Here is a 21076-nt window from a genome sequence, read left to right as displayed (position 1 = left end):
CAGACTTAAGCAGTGTCTTGCCAGGTTGCTTTACAAATAATGTAATTTAGAGAATTACAATCAGGTTATTCATAATAACAAAACTTCAAGAGAGGTTTGTTTTAGAATATTTGAGAATATCCCACACACAAAGTGTTGCTGGATGTTATGACTTGAAATGGATATTACTGTATTTGGTTTTACCAAGTTATCATTATCTCATGTGTCCTTGGCTCACTGACAGGCTCAGAAATTTAGTAATAAGTTCTAGAGACACTTCTAAATCTGGACAAGGTGAGACAAGAACTTATTTACCACTCAGGCTACTTTCAGATTCATTTGAATAAGTATTGCATCTTTCTTCCTGGGTATAGCACTGGGCCTGAAGAAGGAGATTGCCATCTATTAGTCTGGCAGGTGTTTGCTAGTGATATTTGGTAATTTTCAGTAACAATGAAGTCTGTATTCTCTGGTTATTTGGACTTTCCATGTAATCTGTTGTCCGGTAAAGAGCTTGGGTGTGAGCTTTAAGCATATGTCCATGTCTCACCCTGGTAGGCTCAGATAAGAGTCTCTCACTCAAAATCCATTTTCTTTATTCTTATTTGTTATCAGTTTATCTTCCTATTGTTGGTCTTTTAAGTTAATGACTTCTATTTTGATTTTTTCTTAATATTCTTATGTTAATTTTTGTGACCCTTTGGGTCACAATCCTTTTTTGTTTCACCACCTTTCTTTTCTTTTCATTCTTGTTTCTCTCATATGGTTTTATGTTTTAGTTTCATTTCTTTCATGTATTTTGTTTTATTCTGCTTTTGCCTGTTTGTATATATTACTCCTGCTGTATTGTATCCTCTACATTTTTAATTGCATTCCTCTCATTAAGGTTTAGATGACCATTTCCACCATATTTTGTAGAGAACCTAAGGAGTACATTCCATGCATATCTCCTTCACTTGAACATTTTCGATACCCTTTATCTAGAACTCTTCCTACCCGTTTAATGCCATGCCTTTATTGTGTGTGATTTTATTATTAATTTATCTACATAAGTGTTTTTGATTTAAATGTTCACCATTAACTTTTTCTACCAATTTGTAAATTTTATGTTAGATACTAAGATATTTTTATTTGTCTTGCCTGTACATGTACTTTTTTTTATTAATACTGTAGTCACTATTTGATAATAATATTAGTTTTATATATATATATATATATATATATATATATATATATATATATATATATATATATATATATATATATATTAAAATCTGGTAATTTTTGATAATAGGATGATGCAAGGCCTTTCTGCTTTAAAAGGATTATATTTTCCCAAAATTATTTTAGTTTATAAGCTTTAATGTATCTCTTTGTTTGTATGTCATAAGGAAACCGTGAAAAGACAGATTTCTTGTTAACATATGAAAAGAGACCTTGAAGTACTTTGCAGGAATATAAAGCTATGAAACAAACAGTAATATGAAAGGAAAGAATTTTATTAAGTCAAAACTGAGTCTTTTCATGTATATGGCAAAGCATCAGAATTGTCCTGTTATCTGAAATTATCACCCCTGAAAATACCTCCAGTATCATTGATTCTATCAAGCAGAATTCATTTTCTGCTGTTTGTCAGATTTTGATAGTTTTTCAAGGGATAAATATTTTGCAAATATCAGCATATGAATGGTGCTTTGTAGTGCTTCTAATTCATGTGCTAGGGTTCAAGCCCAGGTAGCATTATGTCAGCTGTTTCTGTGTTCTCTGGAGATCATGGTATTTAGCTGGGCTGTTTCCCAGATAAGTAGACCAATATCATTTTGTCTGATCAATGTAAATATGATGCTATCGATTTTGATTGAAAAAATTGCAATGATAACTTCATTGAGGCAAATATATAGAAATCAAGATAACTGAGGTATTCATTATAGAACTGAGTGTGGTTATGCACTGTTAATACAGTAGCAAGAGTATGCCAATACATCTATATAATACACTGGGCCCTCTTCAATTTAGGATGGTATAAATGAAAACCCTGATTTACAAGGCTTCATGATTTTTAAGTTTTCAGCCAATGGAAAAGTAATGGTATGAAAATTTGGATTAGTACCATCTTCCTCTCATGGTCATTTTGTTTCTTTTTGTGAATTTTAATGAATGTAATAAAGCATTTGTATATGTTCATGCCTTTTTTATGAGGTATGTCATGCTTTCATTGATAATTTCTCACCTGCAGACAGAGTCTTATAAGCATCTCATTGAGCATTTGCTCAGTGGGGGGGTTAAAACATGATTCATCCCTTAAGTAGGATATATATCCATGGGAATTCACCCTCATTTACCACCACAGTATCTGTGAGGCTGCTTGATGCTTGTCAAAAGAGACTCACTTACCATGCATTAACTTTCTGAGGTCTTTGATCTCACAGTACTGTGTTGAGACTGTGTTAAGTTGCCAGCAAGAAGACATCCAACCCCCATTACTTGCTTGCTCCACGTTATTTTTGTGGCCCTGTGGGCTGTTGTCAGTTTTTTTTTGCCACACATCCGTAGCTGTTGAATTTCAGACACATTGGATCTGTATCCTTTTATTAGGTTTTTGTTTCAGAGTACAAATTTTTATGCACTTTTATCCTGTTTTAGAGCTTCATTATGTATGTTTGCATGCTTCCTCATTTAGGCTAGCTAGGTTATCATAAGTTCATCATATGGATAGAGCTTTTTTTCTAGTTTTTTAAGTGTATTCATTACAGAGTATTTGTTTTATTGTTAACTCTCAGGAGTGGTATTAGGCTGTCAGGGTTTTTCCAATATGGCAGCTGCAGTAAATCTTTGTTTTGGATCTTCATTCAGCCTACCCAATGGCTTTTCATTTGTTTTATTTTTCTTATGGCTGTGTATATTATTTATGGATGGTGTGGCAAATGCAAATGTCTTGGAGAGATGGGCACATACTTTGGGGGTTGGGTTACCTTGGGAGTGAGGCAGATGTGTGCTGATGATATGATGCTGATGGTAGATATTAGTGAAAAACTTCTGAAGCTCGTGTTTAAGTTTGGGAGAATATGTGAGAGGAGAGAGGTGTGAGTTATTTGAATAAAAGCAAGGTTATAAGGTTTAGCAGTGCCAAGAGACAAGTTAGTTGAGGTTTAAGTTTGAATGGTGAGAACTATGAGGAACTGAAGTGTTTTGAATACCTGGGAAGGGATAGCAAACAGAACCATGAAAGCTAAGGTGAGTCATAGAGTGGGTGAAGTGGCAAAAATTGTTGGAGCATTGAGGAATGTATGGAAAGAGAAGTCACTATCTGGGTGACCAAAAATGGGTATGAAGACTTAAAGGTGTAGTATGGATGCAAGATATGGGCTGTGGATAAAAAAAGTATTGAAGAGGGTATTTGGAAATTGAATTTTTATGGAAAACATTTGGCATGAGGTGGTTTTGATTACATAAGTAACAAAAGATAAGAGAGGGATAAGGAAAAGAAGAATGTGGTTGAGAGAGGTGAAGAGGTGCTGAAAGGATTTGGACATGTGGAGAGAATGAGTGAGGAGAGATTGACAAAAAGGACAAGTCAGAAGTGGAGGGGAAAAAGAGGGGAGACCAAACTGAAGATGAAAGGATGTTGTGAAAGATATTTTTAGTGCTTGGGGCCTGAACATGTAGGAGGGGAAAAGGCTTGCAGGAGATGGGTGAATTTGAGCTATTAGTTATACAGATGATGGGCTGTCACTGGACTGAATGAGGGCTTATGGAGCAGCCAAGTGAAACCATGAAAGATCTGTGGGGGTTGGGTTTGGAGGGGAGTCTTTGGTTTCTTCAGATCTCCATTTTGGTCCATTTTGGTAAACAGATAACAAAGAAAGGCTTGGAGAACATTTATAGAGAGACAACCCATAGCAAGTATAAGAAGACTTGTACCGCAGATGGGGCTCCCAGTAATTGGAGAGTCCAGCTTGTGATGGACATTGTTGTATCACAACTGATCCTTGTATTATACACATATAACCATGTTATGCTCTTCCTTTTTGTGGTGTTCACTGATTATGCTCTTAGATGAGCTACTTCAATGAAGTAGCTTTGTCACATGTTCATTTTACACAAAGTTTGCAGCATTTGGTGGTAGGGATTTTGAATTTAGAAATGACAGTGGAATATGTTCCTTTCAGGTAGATGCTATTCTAATGGGTAAACCTTTGTAGCTCTCCTAGCCATGAAGACCTAAAACCTTTGTAATGTCCAGCTTTTCCTAGCTTTATCTTAGAGGCACTTGATTTTAAATGTCTAAAAGCAGATTTCTTTTTTCTTTTGTGAAGTTTTTAAGGGTAATTCATTGCTTTTATCCCTGGGGATAGGGGAGAAAGAATACTTCCCACTCATTCCTCACATGCCGTAGAAAACAACTAAAGGGGATGGGAGTGGGGGCTGGAAACCCTCCCATCCTTGTATTTTAACTTTCTAAAAGGGGAAACAGAAGAAGGAGTCATGCAGGGAGTGCTCATCCTCCTTAAAGGCTCAGATTGGGGTGTCTAAATGTGTGTGGATGTAACCAAGATGAGAAAAAAGGAGAGATAGGTAGTATGTTTGAGGAAAGGAACCTGGATGTTTTGGCTCTGAGTGAAATGAAGCTCGAGGATAAAGGGGAAGAGTGATTTGGGAATGTCTTGGGAGTTAAGTCAAGGCTTAGTGAAAGGACAAGAGCAAGGGAATGAGTTGCACTACTCCTGAAACAGGAGTGGTGGGAGTATGTAATGAGTGTAAGAAAGTAAACTCTAGATTGATATGGGTAAAACTGAAAGTTGATGGAGAGAGATAGGTGATTATTGGTGCATAAGCACCTGGGCATGAGAAGAAAGTTCATGAGAGGCAAGTGTTTTTGGAGCAGCTGAGTGATTGTGTTAGTAGTTTTGATGCACGAGACCGGGTTATAGTGATGGGTGATTTGAATGCAAAGGTGAGTAATGTGGCAATTGAGGGAATAATTGGTGTACATGGGGTGTTCAGTGTTGTAAATGGAAATGGTGAAGAACTTGTAGATTTATGTGCTGAAAAAGGACTGGTGATTGGCAATACCTGGTTTGAAAAGAGAGATATACATAAGTATATGTATGTAAGTAGGAGAGATGGCCAGAGAGTGTTATTGGATTACATGTTAATTGATAGGCGCGCAAAAGAGAGACTTTTGCATGTGAATGTGCTGAGAGGTGCAACTTGAGGGATGTCTGATCATTATCTTGTGGAGGCAAAGGTGAAGATTTATAGAGGTTTTCAGAAAAGAAGAGAGAATGTTGGGGTGAAAAGAGTGGTGAGAGTAAGTGAGCTTGGGAAGGAGACTTGTGTGAGGAAGTACCAGGAGAGACTGAGTACAGAATGGAAAAAGGTGAGAACAAAGGACGTTACGGGAGTGGGGGAGGAATGGGATGTATTTAGGGAATCAGTGATGGCTTGCGCAAAAGATGCTTGTAGCATGGGAGGTAGGCAGATTAGAAAGGGTAGTGAGTGGTGGGATGAAGAAGTAAGGTTATTAGTGAAAGAGAAGAGAGAGGCATTTAGACAATTTTTGCAGGGAAATAATGCAAATGATTGGGAGATGTATAAAAGAAAGAGGCAGGAGGTCAAGAGAAAGGTGCAAGAGGTGAAAAAGAGGGCAAATGAGAGTAGGAGTGAGAGAGTATCATTAGATTTTAGGGAGAATAAAAAGATGTTTTGGGAGGAGATAAATAAAGTGCGTAAGACAAAGGAACAAATGGGAACATCAGTGAAGTGGTCTAATGGGGAGGTGATAACAAGTAGTGGTGATGTGAGAAGATGGAGTGAGTATTTTGAAGGTTTGTTGAATGTGTTTAAGGATAGAGTGGCAGATATCGGGTGTTTTGGTCGAGGTGGTGTGCAAAGTGCGAGGGTTAGGGAAAATGATTTGGTAAACAGAGAAGAGGTAGTAAAAGCTTTGCAGAAGATGAAAGCCGGCAAGGCAGCAGGTTTGGATGGTATTGCAGTGGAATTTATTTAAAAAGGGGTGACTGTTTTGTTGACTGGTTGGTTAGGTTGTTTAATGTATGTATGACTCATGGTGAGGTGCCTAAGGATTGGCGGAATGCTTGCATAGTGCCATTGTACAAAGGCAAAGGGGATAAAAGTGAGTGCTCAAATTACAGAGGTATAAGTTTGTTGAGTATTCCTGGGAAATTATATGGAAGGGTATTGATTGAGAGGATTAAGGCATGCACAGAGCATCAGATTGGGGAAAAGCAGTGTGGTTTCAGAAGTGGTAGAGGATGTGTGGATCAGGTGTTTGCTTTGAAGAATGTATGTGAGAAATACTTAGAAAAGCAGATGGATTGGTATGTAGCACTTATGGATCTGGAGAAGGCATATGATAGAGTTATTAGAGATGCTCTGTGGAAGGTATTAAGAATATATGGTGTGGGAGGCAAGTTGTTAGAAGCAGTGAAATGTTTATATCGAGGATGTAAGGCATGTGGATGTGTTTGAAGAGAGAAAAATGATTGGTTCTCAGTGAATGTAGGTTTGCGGCAGGGGTGTGTGATGTCTCCATGGTTGTTTAATTTGTTTATGGATGGGGTTGTTAGGGAGGTGAATGCAAGGGTTTTGGAAAGAGGGGCAAGAATGCAGTCTGTTGTGGATGAGAGAGCTTGGGAAGTGAGTCAGTTGTTATTCTCTGATGATACAGCGCTGGTGGCTGATTCATGTGAGAAACTGCAGAAGCTGGTGACTGAGTTTGGTAAAGTGTGTGAAAGAAGAAAGCTGAGAGTAAATGTGAATAAGAGCAAGGTTATTAGGTACAGTAGGGTTGAGGGTCAAGTCAATTGGGAGGTAAGTTTGACTGGAGAAAAACTGGAGGAAGTGAAGTGTTTTAGATATCTGGGAGTGGATCTGGCAGCGGATGGAACCATGGAAGCGGAAGTGAATCATAGGGTGGGGAAGGGGGCGAAAGTTCTGGGAGCATTGAAGAATGTGTGGAAGTCGAAAACATCATCTCGGAAAGCAAAAATGGGTATGTTTGAAGGAATAGTGGTTCCAACAATGTTATATGGTTGCGAGGCATGGGATATGGATAGAGTTGTGCGGAGGAGGGTGGATGTGCTGGAAATGAGATGTTTGAGGACGATATGTGGTGTGAGGTGGTTTGATCGAGTAAGTAATGAGAGGGTAAGAGAGATGTGTGGTAATAAAAAGAGTGTGGTTGAGAGAGCAGAAGAGGGTGTTTTTAAATGGTTTGGTCACATGGAGAGAATGAATGAGGAAAGATTGACCAAGAGGATATATGTGTCAGAGGTGGAGGGAACGAGGAGAAGTGGGAGACCAAATTGGAGATGGAAAGATGGAGTGAAAAAAATTTTGAGTGATCGGGGCCTGAACATGCAGGAGGGTGAAAGGCGTGCAAGGAATAGAGTGAATTGGAACGATGTGGTATACAGGGTGGACGTGCTGTCAATGTATTGAATCAGGGCATGTGAAGCATCTGGGGTAAACCATGGAAAGTTTTCTGTGGCCTGGATGTGGAAAGGTAGCTGTGGTTTCAGAGCATTATTACATGACAGCAAGAGACTGAGTGTGAACGAATGTGGCCTCTGTTGCCATTTCCTAGCGCTACCTCGCACACATGAGGGGGGGAGGGGGTTGTTATTTCATGTTTGGTGGGGTGGCGATGGGAATGAATAAAGGCAGACAGTATGAATTATGTACATGTGTATATATGTATATGTCTGTGTGTGTATATATATGTATACGTTGAGATGTAGAGGTATGTATATTTTTGTGTGTGGACGTGTATGTATATACATGTGTATGTGGGTGGGTTGGGCCATTCTTTTGTCTGTTTCCTTGCGCTACCTCGCTAACACGGGAGACAGCAACAAAGCAAAATAAATAAATAAATGAATCATTGCTTTTATCTGGTTTTAAGGTATAATGGCTCTGGTAGCTCTAAAGTGTATTGTGATTGTGCATTTCTTCCTGCAAGATTTTTGTAGTTTATCAGGGATTCATCTCCATCTGAAAATTTTTGTCATACCATCATATTTAGTTTTTCTCAAGCATGTCGACAGAAGAAATTATGAAGATAACTTTTACAGATTGGGGAAGAGCAGTGTGGTTTCAGAAGTGGTAAAGGATGTGTGGATCAGGTGTTTGCTTTTAAGAATGTATGTGAGAAATATTTAGAAAAACAGGTGGATTTCTATGAAGCATTTATGGATTTGGAGAAGGCATATGATAGAGTTGATAGAGGTGCTTTGCGGAAGATTTTAAGAGTATATAATGTAGGAGGTAAGTTGTTAGATGCAGTGAAAAGTTTTTATCAAGGATGTAAGGCATATGTACGAGTGGGAAGAGAGGAAAGTGATTGGCTCCCAGTGAATGTCGGTTTGCGGTAGGGGTGTATGTCTCCATGGTTGTTTGATTTGTATATGAATGGGGTTGTTAGGGAGGTGAATGCAAGAGTTTTGGAGAGAGGGGCAAGTATGCAGTCTGTTGTAGATGAGAGGGCTTGGGAAGTAAGTCAGTTGTTGTTCGCTGATGATCCAGCACTGATGGCTGATTTGTGTGAGAAACTGCAGAAGCTGGTGACTGAGTTTGGTAAAGTGTGTTAAAGAAGAAAGCTGAGAATAAGTGTGAATAAGAGCAAGGTTATTAGTTTCCGTAGGGTTGAGGGACAAGTTAATTGGGAAGTAAATTTAAATGGAGAAAACTGGAGGAAGTGAAGTGTTTTAGATATCTGGGAATGGATTTAGCAGTGGATGGAACCATGGAAGCAGCAGTGAATCACAGGGTGGGGGAGGGGGGTAAAGGTTTTGGGAGCGTTGAATATGTGGAAGACAAGAACGTTATTTATGAGAGCAAAGCTGAGTATGTTTGAAGGAATAGTGGTTTCAACAGTGTTACATGGTTGTGAGGTATGGGCTATAGATATGGTTGTGTGGAGGAGAGTGGATGTGTTGGAAATGAGATTTTTGAGAACAACATGTGGTGTGAGGTGGTTTGATTGAGTAAGTAATGAAAGGGTAAGAGAGATGTGTGGTAATGAAAAGAGTGTGGTTGAGAGAGCAGAAGAGGGTGTATTGAAATGGTTTGGTCACTTGGAGAGAATGAGTGAGGAAAGATTGAGCGAGAGGATATAGGTGTCAGAGGTAGAGGGAACGAGGAGAAGTGGGAGACCAAATTGGAGGTGGAAGGATGGAGTGAAAAAGATTCTGAGTGATTGGGGCCTGAATATACAAGAGGGTGAAAGGCGTGCAAGGAATTGAGTGAATTGAAATGATATAGTATACCGGGGTGGACGTGCTGTCAATGGATTGAACCAGAGCACGGAAGTGTCTGGGGTAAATCATGGAAAATTTTGTGGGGCCTGGATGTGGAAAGGGAACTGTGGTTTTGGTGCATAATACATGACAGCTAGCGACTGAGTGTGAACGAATGTGGCCTTTGTTGTCTTTTCTTAGTGCTACCTTGCTTGCATGCGGGAGGAAGGGGGTGCCATTTCATGTGTGGTGGGGTGGCGGCAGAAATGGATGAAGGCAGCATGTATGAATATGTACACGTGTGTGTATATGTATATGTATGTATATGTTGAAATGTATAGGTATGTATATGTGCACGTGTGGGCATTTATGCATTCACATGTATGTAGATGGGTTGGGCCATTCTTTCGTCTGTTTCCATGTGCTACCTCACTAACGTGGGAGACAGCAACAAAGTTAAATAAAGTAATGTGAATAATAAATGGTTTCTTATTTGGTTTTGTATGTAACTCTCTTATTGAGATTAGTAATGGAAGTTTGTGCTTTATGACAACCAATTAAGTGATACTCATGCTCTGCTTTAGTGGATCTACCTTCCATGGATCTGGATATGCTGCCTTTGCTAGAATACAATCCAGAGGAAAGGTCAGATTCTCATTGGGTGTAATTTTTTTTCAGTTTTGATTATTTTTCCCAATTGTTTTTTTTAGGTCTTTCCTCTTTCATGTGGATATGATTTCTTATGCTTAGAGGACTCTTTTTCTGGGGAAGAAAAGTAGGTTTTGAAGGTTGATATATGATTTACCTATCTTAGCTTTTTATTTTTTTTTTTTTATTTTTTTTTTTTTTTTTTGTCGCTGTCTCCCGCGTTTGCGAGGTAGCGCAAGGAAACAGACGAAAGAAATGGCCCAACCCACCCCCATACACATGCCTTGATTCAATCCACTGACAGCACGTCAACCCCGGTATACCACATCGCTCCAATTCACTCTATTCTTTGCCCTCCTTTCACCCTCCTGCATGTTCAGGCCCCGATCACACGAAATCTTTTTCACTCCATCTTTCCACCTCCAATTTGGTCTCCCTCTTCTCCTCGTTCCCTCCACCTCCGACACATATATCCTCTTGGTCAATCTTTCCTCACTCATTCTCTCCATGTGACCAAACCATTTCAAAACACCCTCTTCTGCTCTCTCAACCACGCTCTTTTTATTTCCACACATCTCTCTTACCCTTACGTTACTTACTCGATCAAACCACCTCACACCACACATTGTCCTCAAACATCTCATTTCCAGCACATCCATCCTCCTGCGCACAACTCTATCCATAGTCCACGCCTCGCAACCATACAACATTGTTGGAACCACTATTCCTTCAAACATACCCATTTTTGCTTTCCGAGATAATGTTCTCGACTTCCACACATTCTTCAAGGCTCCCAGAATTTTCGCCCCCTCCCCCACCCTATGATCCACTTCCGCTTCCATGGTTCCATCCGCTGCCAGATCCACTCCCAGATATCTAAAACACTTCACTTCCTCCAGTTTTTCCTCCATTCAAACTCACCTCCCAATTGACTTGACCCTCAACCCTACTGTACCTAATAACCTTGCTCTTATTCACATTTACTCTTAACTTTCTTCTTTCACTCACTTTACCAAACTCAGTCACCAGCTTCTGCAGTTTCTCACATGAATCAGCCACCAGCGCTGTATCATCAGCGAACAACAACTGACTCACTTCCCAAGCTCTCTCATCCCCAACAGACTTCATACTTGCCCCTCTTTCCAAAACTCTTGCATTCACCTCCCTAACAACCCCATCCATAAACAAATTAAACAACCATGGAGACATCACACACCCCTGCCGCAAACCTACATTCACTGAGAACCAATCACTTTCCTCTCTTCCTACACGTACACATGCCTTACATGTATCCATTAATTTTTTTTTTTTACCCCTGTCTTCCCCAATCATTTTCATAAAATTATTTCCTGATATTTTACAATGACAGGCTTGAGGTAAAGACTCTGTATTGGTTAATGAGTGGTAGAGATATCTGTCTTCTTGTTTCCATCTCACCTTTGTGACATGGCATTGTAGACCTGAGCATGGTTATGTTACTCTGAAAAAGCATTATCTTGCCTGATAGGTGTTATGGTGGTTGAAGAGGGTGAATCCTCATGGATGTACCTCATTTTAAAGGATAAAGTGCTGTTGTAACCCCCCAATTAGCAGGTGCTCTCTCAGATGGTCATAGGGTTCTGACTACGGTAGAGAAATGGTTTTTCATACTTCAAAACCTATATTTTTTGAGACATTTCCCAAAGTCTTTTTAACTCATAGTGAATGAATTAGTTTTACAGTAAGAGTTAGATTATTCTGACACATTTGTGTTCTGTTTTTGATGAAGCTCTTTTTTAATTTTAAGATTTGATATTTCAGAAAAAAGGTACTTTTTAGTTGGAACAGATTATTATTGTAATCATACATTTATATGTACAGTATAGAGGTGCCCACGTATTATTTTACACTGTCCTTGGTCAAACCAGGTCATCTCATTCAATCAGAAACCCTTCCCTGCTATGACTCTTGTACAGCTGTTTTTAACCCATATTTTAGTGTTTTAGGAATTATTTCTATGTGTACATATTACTAAGATCTCTCCTTACACCAACCCCCCAATTTTTCATTCTAACAGCCCCCCTTTCTCTCGCAGTTCCCGCCAAAAAGAAAGGTATTGGTACGCACCTCATGGTAAACCTAGATTATATTATAGACGTTGTTGTAAACCCATTTTATCATAGTTTGTCCAGCAGTTATTAATTTCATAAAATTTTTATAGGAAATTGTGTGTTGTATTTTGAAGCTTTAGTACTAAATTGTATTTTGAGCTTTAGTTATATAAAGAATAGTAATATAATGAACATTTTAAGTTTCAGTAATACTAGATATTTTAATTAAGGCTTCGATTATACAGAATTTCAAAATGCCAATGTTACTACAAAATTTGAAACTTCAAAAATCATATAGAAATTTTGAAGCTTCATTCTTTCTCTGAATTATGACCAGCATTATTATATTGCTGTTTTATGAAAATGTAAAGCATCTATTTTCAAAGCTACTCTGAATGAAAAAGAAGGACTGTAGTGATGTTATACTGGCAACCTGAATCTTTCTATAGTGATTAGTGCATGTTGTAATTGAGTGCAAAGTCATCAGGAGGCCATATTCTTACTTAGATGTAGTTGAGCAGCATTGAAGCAAAGATCTAGCCAAGTATTAGGACTTACAGAAATAACTGTGTCAGCAGCTTATGATCCAGATTCTGTTCTTTAGTATAATTTGCAGATATGATTAAAAATATTAGCACTGAATAAAGTGTGTGTGTGTGTGTGTGTGTGTGTGTGTGTGTGTGTGTGTGTGTGTGTGTGTATGTATGTATGTATGTTTGATGTAATTATTTACCTGTGCAGTAAGGGGAGAGAGTTCTTTGCCTTTGGGGCACTTGTCTCTTCAACTTTCTTTGCATTCATACCCTTTGAAGTTCTTGGTATTGTCTACATTCACAGTCACTTCATTTACCTTATTTGATTCATCCACAACTCTGTCACTATAGAATTACATCTTCACTTCTAGCTGATTTTTGCCTTATGTCTTGTTTCTTCTTTGTCTTCCTTTGCAAATTTTATATTATGTGCTTCATGAAGAAACTAGAAAATTGTACAGATGTCTCAACTTTTTTTTTCCTGTGAGCAAATTCATGGTGACTAAATTATCCCAGTAATTCAGATTTGTTATTTCAGGTATTTCTTGGCCTTTGGGGAATCTTCTTTATCTGATCTATATTTATTAGACCTTTATCTGATTTATGTGTTCCTGAAAGTGGGCAGACTAAACTTGAAATTTCTTTGCTAATTTGGTAATACATGTGCAGTAGATATTTTGATGATTTTCTTTACATTTAATTGAATGCAGTTTTGATATCAACTGAAAAACAAACTTGCATCTCTAATATTTCTATTAGTGTGGTGTTGTGGCAAGAGTCTTTGTTGGGATGAACTTCAGCCCAGTATATAACCAACTCTGAAGCTTTTCGAAGTCTCTGTAAGGTGCAATCTTGATCACTCCTTATTTTGCTATGATTTTAGCATTTGCAAACATCTTTGATAGATTTTACTCCTTCTAAGTTATTTCATAGATCAAGAATAACAATGGTCCCAAGACTGATCCAAACAGTATGCCGCTGGTTACTCAGCCCATTAGGAAGGGTAGATTTGACATGGTTTATGTTCCCCCCTGTTTTACTTACTTTGATCCTCCATTGCCTTACTCACTCCTTGTAGGGATATTGTTAAATGCCTTATGGCAATCTAAGATTACACAATGCAACTACCCATCTCTTTTATCTTGACAAATGTTCATTCTGTTGTAGAAATGTGGATTTGTTATGTATTAACTCTCTCCTCAGCATCTATGCTGCTTTTCATATAGATAGTTTCTGTACAACAGGAAATAGCCTGTTTGCTTTTTGATTATCTTTATATTTGTCTATAGACCTCATTCATCAGATATTTTGGTATGCAGCTCGTTATTTTCTTTTTTATTCTTGTTCATCATTTCCTGGTGGCGAGGTAGCACCAGGAACAGAAGAAGAAATGGCCTCGTTCACTCACATTCATTCTATTCCTGTCATATGTAATGCACTGAAACCACAGCTCCCTATCCACAACCAGGCCCCATGGACATTTCTTTGGTTCCTCCCCCAGCTGCTTTATGTGCACTGGTTCATTCCAGTGACAGCATGTTACTCCTTTATACCACGTTGCTCCAACTCAATCTTTCCCTTGCTTGCCTTACACCTTCCTACATGTTCACACCCAAGCACTCAAACCTTTTTTTGTCCTTCCTTCCATATCCAGTTCAGTCTCCCCTTCTCTTTGCCCTCTCTGCTTCTGACACTATATCCTCTTTGCCAACCTCATCCCACTCATTCTCTTTATGTCCAAACCATTTCAGCACACTTTCATTCACTTTGTCAACCACACTTTGTATTACCACACATCTCCCTTACCTGCTGATTTCATCCTTGACCAACTTTCCACATGCCACAAATTGTCCTGAAAAATTTAATTTCTATCACATTCACTATCATCTGTACAATATAATCATGGGCCCATACCACATATCCAGACAACACCATTAAGACTACTATACTTTCAGAGATGTCAGTCTTTGACTCCCCAGTTAGTGATCTCTCTTTCCCCATACTTCTCATTGCTCCCAGGACCGCTCCTCGACCCACTTTATGACTAACTTCAGCTTTCATTGTTCCATTCCATGCCATGTCCACTTCCAGGTATCTAAAACACTTCGCTTTCTTCATTTTTTTCTGTTCAAACTCTTACCCCAACAAACCTGTCTCTTTCCAGTGCTAAACCTAATAGCCTCTCCTTTATTCACATTTACCATTAACGTCTTCTTTTGCACACTCTCCCAAACTCAGAAACCAATTTTTTGCAGTTTCTCACTCAAATCTGCCACTAGCACCATGATAACTGACTCACCTCCCAAGCACCCTCACCCTGCTACACTGCAGACCTACCCTTCTCCCCAAAAGCCTTGCCCTTCACTTCTCTCACTACCCCATCCATAAACACTGAACAGCCATGGAGATATCACATATCCCTGTCACACACCCCCCTTCACTTAGAACCTCAAACCCTTTACTTTTCCTGCTGACACACATGTCTTACTCTCTTGATAAAAATTTATCAGTACTTTCAGTAGCTATCCTTTCTCACCATGTATTTGTAAAGCCATCTACAAAAGTATCTTTATCAACCCTGTTGTATACTTTCATTTGCTTTCTTCAAAGAAAACACTTAATGCATGCATCCTCTAATACTCCTGAAAAAATATTGTTCATCCCCAATCCTATGTGTAAGCAATCACTTTCTTGATCGCCAGTCCTTCCTTACAATCTGCCAGAAATGGTTAACAAACTTATACCTCTATAATTTAAACATTCCCCTCCATCTTCCTTGTCTTTATACATGGGAACTATACATCCATTCCACCAGTCCTCAGGCACCTCACCATTATGTAATACTGTATAATGGTTTTCTTGCACACACACACACACATGCACACACACACACACACACACACACACACACACACACCATAACTATGCATTATGTCGTGTAGTCGTGCCCAGTAGATTTGGCTAGCTTCTTTACCACTGCAGGAACCCCTTGAATATAGCAGGGACTCCTTCAGCAGGTGGTAAGTATATATTTCAGAACTGATATTTTTCATGTGCTTGATGGCAATTTTTTCATTCGTCAGTATGATATTCATTTCCGTGATGATTTTGATGTAGCTTGCAGGTGACAGACTGGGTACTTCATCAACCTCTAAGTGTCTTTCACTGGAACATTTCTGCAACTTCATCTCTGCAAGATAACAGCCACAGCTTGGTCTCAATTTATTATGTCCCATCTTCACTTTGCATTTGTTATTGAATTTCATCGTGTTTCTAACCAGTGCTGGAGCCTGTCTGAATCTCCTTCAGTTTTCTACGGTGTTGAGTGCTCATTATTTCCAGTTCCCTATGGCCAGTCATTTACATAGATCTAAAAAAGTCGTGGCCTTGAGACTATGCCTAGTGGAACACCATTAGTTGCTTTTATCTAGTTTGAATGGACACCTCCTGACCTCTGTTTTATGCTCTTCCATGTTTAGGAAATCATTAATCTGCTACAGGAGCTCATCTCTTAGGCTTGTCTAGATTTTTTTCCTTTTGCATGGGACTGTGCCAAATGTCCTCAGATAATCCAAAAACATGCATTCACTTCATCCACCACTTATCTCTTGGCTGTTTCTTTCTCTGTTATAAAAATCCTGAATGTGCACAATTCATGATCTTTTTTCTCAGAATCCATGATTCTTATCACTTATATGATTAAGATAATTCTGCCATTTTTGTACATTCCATGAGTTAACAACTGTGCTTGTCACTAATACTGATTTCTAATGTTATTGTCTCTGCATCTTTTCTCTAAGATATGAATGACATTTACTTTCTGTAACTCCCTTGTTATCACTTGTTTTCCATCCCCTCACATGATTTCTGATCCCCCTTACATGATCCCCGACCTCTAACCTTTGTATGTGATATCAGATATCTCCACTGAATGTTTTTCACTGAGGGGCAACAAAGATTATGTTTATAATTTTCAGTCATTAGGTTTTAAATACAGGATCCAGAATTGACGGTATATACAACCTGTTGACTTGTTTTACAGATTACCTACTGATACAGGAAGTTTTCCTTTAAACATTCGAGGAACTTTAACCCCAATTCTTACTTCCTCTCTTTAGACCAGTATATTTTTAGTTAATATCCCTTTAGTTGAAATCTTCCATAGCTATAGTTAATATCCCTGAGTTGGGTTTTCTTTACTACTGCCTTCTATCCTTATTGTTCTTTCATTATCATTGTCAAGTATGAGATCTCATTCTTTTTATCTATTCTAGGGTCGCATTTTAACAGCACTGTCTGGCTGGCATTGCTTAATGTAATTCTTCCGATCATATACCGTCTTAAAGAACCAATGTCTTTTAGTAGCTCCAGAAACTTGTTATCCTTTACAAAGAGGACCATACCTTATTCACCTCAGTCTTTCTTAACTCTTTTTTTCATATGGATCTGTCATTTTACCCTAGCCAACTGCATGGACCTCGCAGGCCACATCAGCTGGAGATGAGTAGCATAAGTAGGTTATTTTTTTCCAGTTTTCCATGCTAGTTTATGAGTTGGGTTAAGACTTACTGAAGAGAGGAAAGAGGAAAAAATTGTATTGGTTTGGTAAACAGAGAAGTGGTAGTGAAATCTTTGTGGAAGATGAAAGCTGGTAAGGTGTTGAGTTTGGATGGTATTGCAGTGGAATTTATTAAAAAAGGGGGTGACTGTGTTGTTGATTGGTTGGTAAGGATATCAGATGTGTGTATGGTTCATGGTGAAGTGCCTGAGGATTGGCAGATTGCGTGCATAGTCTCATTGTACAAAGTCAAAGGGGATAAAGGTGAGTGTTCAAATTACAGAGGTATGAGTTTGTTGAGTATTCCTGGGAATTTATACGAGAGGGTATTGATTGGGAGGGTAAAGGCATGTACAGAGCATCAGATTGGGGAGGATCAATGTGGTTTCAGAAGTGGTAGAGGATGTGTGTATCAGGTGTTTGCTTTGAAGAATGTATGTGGAGATCCATAAATGTGTAGCATTTATGGATCTGGAGAAGGCATATGATAGGGTTGATAGAGATGCTTTGTGGAAGGTATTAAGAGTATATGGTGTGGGAGGTAAGTTGCTAGAAGCAGTGAAAAGCTTTTATCAAGGATGTAAGGCATATGTATAAGTATGAAGAAAGGAAAGTGATTGAATCTCAGTGAATGTAGGTTTGCGGCAGGGGTGCGTGATGTCTCCATGATGGTTTAACTTCTTTATGGATGGGGTAGTTAGGGAGGTGAATGCAAGAGTTTTGGAGAGAGGGGCAAGTATGCAGTATGTTGTGGATGAGAGGGCTTTGGAAGTGAGTCAGTTGTTGTTCACTAATGATACAGCGCTGATGGCTGATTTAGGTGAGAAGTTGCAGAAGTTGGTGACTAAGTTTGGTAAAGTGTGTGAAAGAAGATAGTTGAGAGTAAATGCCTTTGATTTTGCTCTTATCCTCGCTTACTAGTTTCATTTCTTGTCTAAAGGCCCAGACTTTACCTTAGAAACGAGCTTGGGTGTACCCTGTCCCTAAGAAAGAAAACTGCTCAAACCCTTTACACTATCACCCCATTGCTCTCACTTCTGCTATTTCCAGAGTCTTTCAAACTCTCCTTAACTTCCATTTTCTCAAATACTTAGAATCTCATTCCCTTCTTTTTCATCATTAATACAGGTTTTTTCAGTGCCAAATGTGTTGGTGATATCTTTTATATTACTCACCTTTGGTTCCCCTCTCCCAGGGATTTTGGTGAAACTTTTGTTGTGGCCTTTGACATCTCCAAAGTATGATAAGGTATGGCTTAAGTCTTACCTCTTTCAACTTCCTTTGGTTTCTTGTTTCTTTTTGTTCCTTAATGCTCAGCCACCTCTCCAGCTATTCATTTGTAGGAGTAATTGATGAAATGACCTCTCTCTTATCCTGTCCTGTCAATATTAGTATCCCTCAAGGGCTCTACGCTATTTCCTAATCTCTATCTTCTCTCAGTAAATGATGTTCTCTTCAACCTATAACCTTGTTTACTGTTATGTTAGTGATTTTGCATTACATTCTTCAGCTCATTTTCCCTTTCCTTCCCTTCTGATACTCATTCTCTTTCTCATATTGAACATATTTCCTGTCTCACTGCAGACCAATGCAACATGATTTCAGAATGGGGAAGCAGTACCCTAATTATATTACATAGTGCTATGCACAATTTTCCTTGATATCTCTTGCTGAGAGTCATTTGTTTCCCAAAACACCACAGTTCAGCTCTATAATAACATGAATATGCTGGGTATAACCATATCCTCCGCTCTATCTTCGACATCTCACCTAATCAAAATCACAAAGAATGCCTCCCAAAATATGAGGCTGTCGTGTAGGTGCAATAATTATATTTCTTATGAGCAGCTGTTTCTTCCTCCACCTATTAATTAGCAGTGGGATCATAAGCCTTCCATCTCATTGATTATCCTTGCATCACCTCTCTTCAGCAGTCCCTTTTATGTCTGCTATGTTCTCTTTATTCTGCAAGTATTATTTTGGCTACTGCTTTCATGAGCTATCTGCACATGGCCCTGCCAGCAAGGTTTGGACACAAGAGATTTATCAGGCTGTTGCTTCCAAAAATTTCTTTGTGGAGACAGGTCATTTGAGGATTGACCATTATGATATGTCCTTCTTCCCTCAAACAGCTAAGCTGTGGAATTTCTTCCTCTTTTCATCTTTTCCTAACCTTTCTATCATTAAGACTGTTCTGCAAACACCTGTAGAGTTTTGATTAATTTCTATATTCTTTCTCAAAATGGCCTTTGAGATAGGCAGAGTTTTGCCTGTGCCATGTTGATCACTGTATGAGAAAAGTTAGTTCTTTAACCCCGTAATGTCTTCTTAAGTTGTCTCTTCCAGCCCTAAAAATTCATGTTTTTCAAGTTGTTTGAAGAATGTGTTTAACCATAAGATTTCAAAGATGTTCACATAACATGAAAAAAAAGAATTCCTTAAAAGGTAATTTTGTTCATTACTTTCATTGTAATAAGGTCTTGAGGTTTTGTAGATATTTCAGCACAACACACTAAAAAGTGTGATAGTAAGGCCTGAATATGAAGTGAGTTGTCACAGTGTACCTTTTGTCATTTATTGTATGTACGCAGAAACAGTGAAAGATCTGTGGAGTCAGGATGTGGATAGGAAGCTGTGGTTTTGGCGCATTACACATTACAGCTAGAGAATGGATGTGAGCGGACATGGTCTTTCTTTGTCTGATCCTGATGCTACCTCGCTGATGTGAGAAATGGCAATCAAGTATGATAAAAAAGTTTATTGATCACTGATGATTATATTCTATATTATAAACTAAATGTATCTTTTTATGATCAGTTTCATTCATTGATTTTACCTGCTGTGCCACTCAGATGCATTGTTGGAAAGGTCTTGGTTCACCTGCAACACTGCCTTTTTTTTTTTTTCTTGAAAACCTTTTCCTATCTCTTATTAGTCAATTTCTGATGGTGAAAGAATCATTTCCCATAAAATCACTCCCCACATGATCCTGAAAGAGCATCATTGCCAGATAATTTAGGATCATCTTCTGCCTTGTCCTATGAATCTATGTAAAGGCCACTCACTTCCCTTTCTAAAACAACTCATGCAAATGTCCTCTCATTGGCATGGCTGGAAGTTGACTGACTGCAAGGAGAAAGTATTACGTACTGCTATCTCAGCCACCCCTTAGGCTTGTTGCACAGCCTTGAAATTGAGATGCAAAACTTAGTGTGTGAATATCCATCTGTTGCCCACCTCAGCCATTAAAGGGTTAAAATGGTCTCTTCAACTTTAACACACTTCCTCTTCTGTCACAAGCTATCTCCTGAACTTTTTTAGCACACTCTTTCTCCATAATCATTTCACTTAAGATAGCTCACATACAATTTAGAATTTTTTTTCCATTGCAGCTGATCCATTTATAGTACAGTCAGTAAATTATGAACTCCCAATTCCTGCAGCATCATTGTCAGGTAAGATTATACTAATGCAGTTATCACCCATGCTGTGATTTCATGTAGAAGTTTTACATATTTGGTGTCTCTTTGCTGGTGAGTGCTTAACAAGATACAGTCGCTCTGCTTAGAGTACGTCAATATAGCATTCCTGCATCATTGCAAGATAACCCTCTTCATATGAAAATATCGATGCAGATTGATACAGATAGATTAAGTAAGGATTTTAGTAAAGGTGATTAGTCATATCCAGAGGGTCAGAGAGAAGAAAGGGACTGAAGTGATAGTGAAATGGAGAATATGGAAGACCCAGTAAAGCATAGTCTGCATTGTACATCAGGTGGCCTGCACTGGTTGACAAGCAGCTTCTTCAGCACAGCATATGTGAGTAATTTCTTACCTGCTTGAGCACTCCCTTTTATAGTTCAGGAATAGATAGTCTGTGCCATATTCAAAGTACTAAATTGGGCCATAAGTACACTGCAGTGAAAGTGAACAAACTTTTTCTGCATCTGTTCATCTTCCTCCAAAATATCTTGTTATTAAGTTCTGAATTGTGTGCTCTTCCTGA

General features: G+C 38.7%; 1 protein-coding gene across 4 annotated transcripts in view; it reads left to right on the top strand.

Moving 5' to 3' along the window:
- cac (calcium voltage-gated channel subunit cacophony) overlaps positions 1 to 21076 on the top strand; it is a 1845957-nt gene that overhangs the window by 614509 nt on the left and 1210372 nt on the right. For 3 of the 4 annotated variants that reach the window (XM_071696568.1, XM_071696569.1, XM_071696570.1), the window contains one exon: positions 11944 to 11979. In XM_071696568.1, coding sequence (XP_071552669.1) covers positions 11944 to 11979 — 36 coding nt within the window. The remainder of the gene's footprint in view (positions 1 to 11943; positions 11980 to 21076) is intronic. The other variant, XM_071696567.1, reaches the window with a different exon arrangement.

This window comes from Panulirus ornatus, chromosome 59, assembly GCF_036320965.1.
Source record: "Panulirus ornatus isolate Po-2019 chromosome 59, ASM3632096v1, whole genome shotgun sequence".
In the NCBI taxonomy this organism is placed as follows: Eukaryota; Metazoa; Arthropoda; class Malacostraca; order Decapoda; family Palinuridae; genus Panulirus; species Panulirus ornatus.
Note: the sequence above shows the minus strand (reverse complement) of the source record. Positions and strands in the feature narration are given on the sequence as shown.